At 31.8% G+C, this 4,702-nt stretch overlaps 1 protein-coding gene across 1 annotated transcript; it reads right to left on the minus strand.

Annotated features, from left to right (window-relative positions):
- LOC107612381 (olee1-like protein) lies at positions 3,292 to 4,237 on the minus strand. Its single transcript, XM_021108399.1, has 2 exons — positions 4,002 to 4,237; positions 3,292 to 3,781 (listed from the first exon to the last, which is right to left on the minus strand). Exons 1-2 carry the CDS (start codon positions 4,168 to 4,170, stop codon positions 3,429 to 3,431), a joined length of 522 nt encoding a protein of 173 aa, XP_020964058.1. The 5' UTR covers positions 4,171 to 4,237; the 3' UTR covers positions 3,292 to 3,428.

The raw sequence follows: 4,702 nt of genomic DNA on the forward strand, positions 1-4,702 counted from the left end.
TTTTATATAAAGAATTCAAGTATTATTTAAAAAATATTAATTTATATTTTTAAAATATTTTAATTTAATTTAATATATTTTTATTTTATTTATTTAATTATTAGATTGGATTTTATATTTATGAACTTTAGGATTTTTTTTGTTTTAACTAAGGTGGCGAGAATCGGATCGGTCATTAAACCGATCAAGTAGCTGGTTTAATAATTTAATGATCTAACTAGGGTCGAACCGTGATTGAACCGGTTTAGTTAAATATACAATAAAATTATAAAAAAAATTCAATATATAATAACAATAAACTGAGTTTTTTTAATAGCAAAAGATTTGATAACCAAACATTTGTTCCTTGGTCTTATTCACAAGACCATCTTAATCTTTAGATTCATTGAACAATACATTGCACGACAATTGATTGTTACAGCTTCCATATGCAGCAAGCATAAGGAGGAACTATTAAACGGAGGATGTCTGTCTCCAACCTAACCAGAGACTTCCAAAATTTGATTAAGAAAAGAAATAAAAATAATAATAAAATTTATTTATTTCCAATTGTAGCTATATGACAAACAGTACTTTCACATCTCAAAATTCAGAAATTACAGCAAAATTCATAATAATAAACCTCTGCCATTACATCAATTATAGCAAAATTTAGAATTACAGTCATTCAGAATCTAAAATTATATTAAAATTTTATTCAGCATTCAAAATCCCAAAATTGAAAAACCAGTACAACAGCCATTACATATAATTAACCAAATAATCCAAAATTGAATTATATACAGCAGCCATTACAAACAGAACTCTGCATCAATCCATATAACTAAACAAATAAAGAACTCTGTATCAATTGATATAGTTCATTAACAAAATAAAAAAAATTAGTTGAAAAAACCAGTACAACTCACCGCGACAGAGAACAGAGTAGGCGTCTAAGTCTCGGCAGCAGAATAGATGCCCAACGACGTTGACAGAGAAGCTTACCAGATGAGCAGACGATGCCGACCATGGAAGCTTCGGAGTTCAGATGCCCAAACGACTAGACGAAGCCGACGACCCCGCCCGTTGGAGGTCCTTTTGCCCGGTGACAGCAGCTCTGATGTGGTGTCGATTGTGGTAGACTGGGAGGGACGGCCGCGTTCGTTGGAGTTGGATGAACTGAAGGAGATTGGAACTTCGAAGTGAAATTAGGGTTGAGGTTTGGTGGTTGCTGAGTGACTCTCGTAGTTTGTATAAGGGGTTGGGTAATTGGGTTACGGGTCAGCTATGCGGGTAAGTGGGTTGGGCTCATTTTTCTTTTTTTTTTCTTTTGTGTGTCAAAACGACGCCGTTTTGGGTCCTTAGCTAAAAACCGGTGCTGCTAAAAATCGGGCCGGTTCGGCCGGTTCACCAGTTAACCACCGGTTCGACCATTTTTTCACCGATTTTTTTCAGGACGATTTTGGGAGTCAACCAGACCGGCCTAATGACCGGTTTCTGGTTAACCCGGTTGAACCGGCCGGTCCGGTCCGGTTTTCAGAACGTTGGTTTTAACCTAATAAGAAGTTATAAATACCTCTTTAGCTATTGTAGTCGTAATACAGAATGATTTAGAGGCTTGAAAACTCTTTTTTGATTTCGTGATGAAACTATGGTGTGGACAATTGAGGTTGAGGAGTCTCTCTCTTGTTATGTCGGGAAATTAGATAGAAAGTTTAGGAGTCCCTTCGATTCAATTCCCAAACTATGACGTTGACAAGTTAGGTTGAGGAGTCCTTTTCTTGTTGCGTAGTAGAGTGATTCTCTTTGTATTCAATTTTAATCTATTCTTTTTATTTCTATTTCAATTTTAATGTATCTTCTTTTTTTAATCAATTTAAATTCTTATCTTTTTATTTATCTTTTATTTTTTTTATTATTTGGTATTAGAACTCAAGTATTAGATTAATTTTTATTAATCTATATTTGTTCTTCTTTTATCATAAAAAAAAGAATTTAATGTCTGTCGCGTCTTTCATTAAGTTCATGTGTTCTTGTTTCTGTTTGCGTTTCATTATTATTTTGTCATTATTGTTGATTTTATTGTTTAAAAAAATAATAAAAGGTCTACTTTCTTCATCAAAATCAACAAGTATGAAAGAAGATTTGTAATTTTCAGTGATGATGATAAAGGTAAAATAATTACCATTGGTAAGGTTGGCAAAGATTTTTCAACTTGCATAGATACGTGAAAGAAGATTTGCATACAAGATTCGAGGACGAATCTTTTTTGAAGAGGAGGAGAATGATACGTGCTTCAAATGTTCGTCATATGAAGAGTTCAAGTGTTATTTAGAAGATATTAGTTTACATTTTTAAAATATTTTTATTTAATTTGATATATTTTGATTTTGTTTATTTAATTATTAAATTGGACCTTATGTTTATGAATTTTAGGATTTTCTTTGTTTAACATAATAAGAAGTTATAAATACCTCCTTAACTATTGTAGTCGTAGTATAGAATGATTTAGAGGTTTGAAAACTCCTTTTTGGTTTCGTGATGAAACTATAATGTGGACAATTGAGGTTGAGGACTCCCTCTCTTATTGTATCAGAAAATTGGATAAAAAGTTGAGAAGTCCATTCGATTCAATTCCTAAATTATGGCGTTGATAAGTTAGATTAATAAGTCACTTTCTTGTTGCGTCAAAAAATTAACTAAAAAATAAAGTAATTCTCTTTATATTCAATTCCAACTTATCATTTTTATTTTTATTTCAATTACAATTTATCTTTTCTATTCTATTTCAATTATGAACAGGTACACTTCGCCTGCAAACATAGTCGAGCTGCTACAGCAAAATCCACCTTAATTTTCAACCTCATAAAAATCCATACGTAGCACCAAATCTAAACCAAACAAAATACTCCAAAGTAGCTCGGTTGATGGTATATCAATCAGCATCCAAGATTAGCATTGAAGCAAGCAATGAACCTCGCATTATATGATCCCTCAAAATTCTTTCGCAAACTGCCCTAAAATTCCTCAATTTTATATAGAAATATTGAGGATTGATTTTTAAGATAGGAACTAATTTGTTTCTTTATTTTATTAGGGATTACTTTAATTCGTCTAAAAGATCAGGAACTACTTTTGGATAGTTTTCACTATTTACTCAATTTTATAGAAATATTTAGTGATTTATTCTGTTTCAGATTATATAGAAAGAATTCAACTTAGTTTCACGTGAAAAAAACTAAGAGATCAGAAGAGATGATGATAATATGAATAATAATAACTCCATTTGAATTACTATTTGATTATTTTGCTATAAATAAGTCAATTAAATTAAATCAAAATTTTAATTGACTACAGAATAATAAAATGAAATAATGAGGTAGGTGGCTCTCTTGTGAATGAATAATAATATATAATTCATTCATTGGGGAGAAGACATAACATATAATCTAAGCTTCATCGTGTTGGTCTTCCGCGCCCACCCACATACCCAACTCTTTGGCAACGCTAACACACCTAGCATCAATGTTGCGGGTCATGAACCCAAGAGGGTTCACAAAGCGCCTTGAGGAGCTGACGCCATCATTCTTGGTGAGCACCACTCTGTCTGCGTCCATCTTCTTCATTGGCTCCTTGCACTTCGGATGACTGCTTCTCTCCGTCTGCACCGTGCAGATCTCCTCCTGGTGGTCTCCCATCACCGGCAGCGTGTAGAATCCATTTTTGTCTGTTTGGGTTTCCGCCGTATATGTTATGTTCTTCTCATCACCAATCTTCTTGCATTCCAATGTCACCTTTATGTCTAATATGTTTACAATTTAAGGTTTAGAATCACTCTTAAACATTTTAAGCAAAGGAAGAAGAGTTTAATTTTGATGCGTAAAAAATAATTAATTACTTTTATTGATGTGGTATTATATAATTAGATAATTAGATGTACATAAAATTACTTTATACTGATATATATAGATAGATAGTGCATCAAAATTAAATTTAATAAAAAAAGAAAAATAATTACATACCTGACAAGGGGTGGCTGAGTCTGGTCTCAAATTCGACGCGGCAAGGATCGCAATAGATCTTTCCTTCGACGGTAAAGGTGGGTTCTTTAGACTTATCATCAGCCAATACTGATGAGAAGCAAAAAGCAACAACAAGAACAATGGCGATTATTGCAAAGTGTTTTGTCATTTTATTTTATTTGATTAATGCTATGTATGGTATAGATTTTATTTGTTACCTTATTGAGAATCATTTGATGTATGCGAAACTAGGTCTTTTATATAATAGAAGCGTGTCTTTAGATCCCTACGATTGTGTGGTAACTATTTTGTTTGGAAATTTGAAAGAAAATTATGCGGGTCATGACTAAGAGATATTATAGCCAAGCCTCACATCTCTATCCAATTTAACCTTATAAACTATTAAGCTGTGGGTATATTTTCCTAGAAATATATTTTCGTGTTTGTTGTTAGAGACGTTTTAGTTGTCAAAATTAGTATTATACCCATCAAAAAACTAAAAGAGTACGACCTACGAAATATATTTGAATAAAAAAAGACTTGAAAAAAATAGTATTATTCCCATCAAATTTATTCTTTTTGAATGGTTCACACTCACATACAAAGTGAGATTATATATAGCATATAGAATAAGTAAAAAAATAAAAAAATAAATAAAAAAAGAAAAAAATTTATAAATAATAATCTTTATTCCCTCTTTT

This window comes from Arachis ipaensis, chromosome B08 (assembly GCF_000816755.2).
Source record: "Arachis ipaensis cultivar K30076 chromosome B08, Araip1.1, whole genome shotgun sequence".
In the NCBI taxonomy this organism is placed as follows: domain Eukaryota; kingdom Viridiplantae; phylum Streptophyta; class Magnoliopsida; order Fabales; family Fabaceae; genus Arachis; species Arachis ipaensis.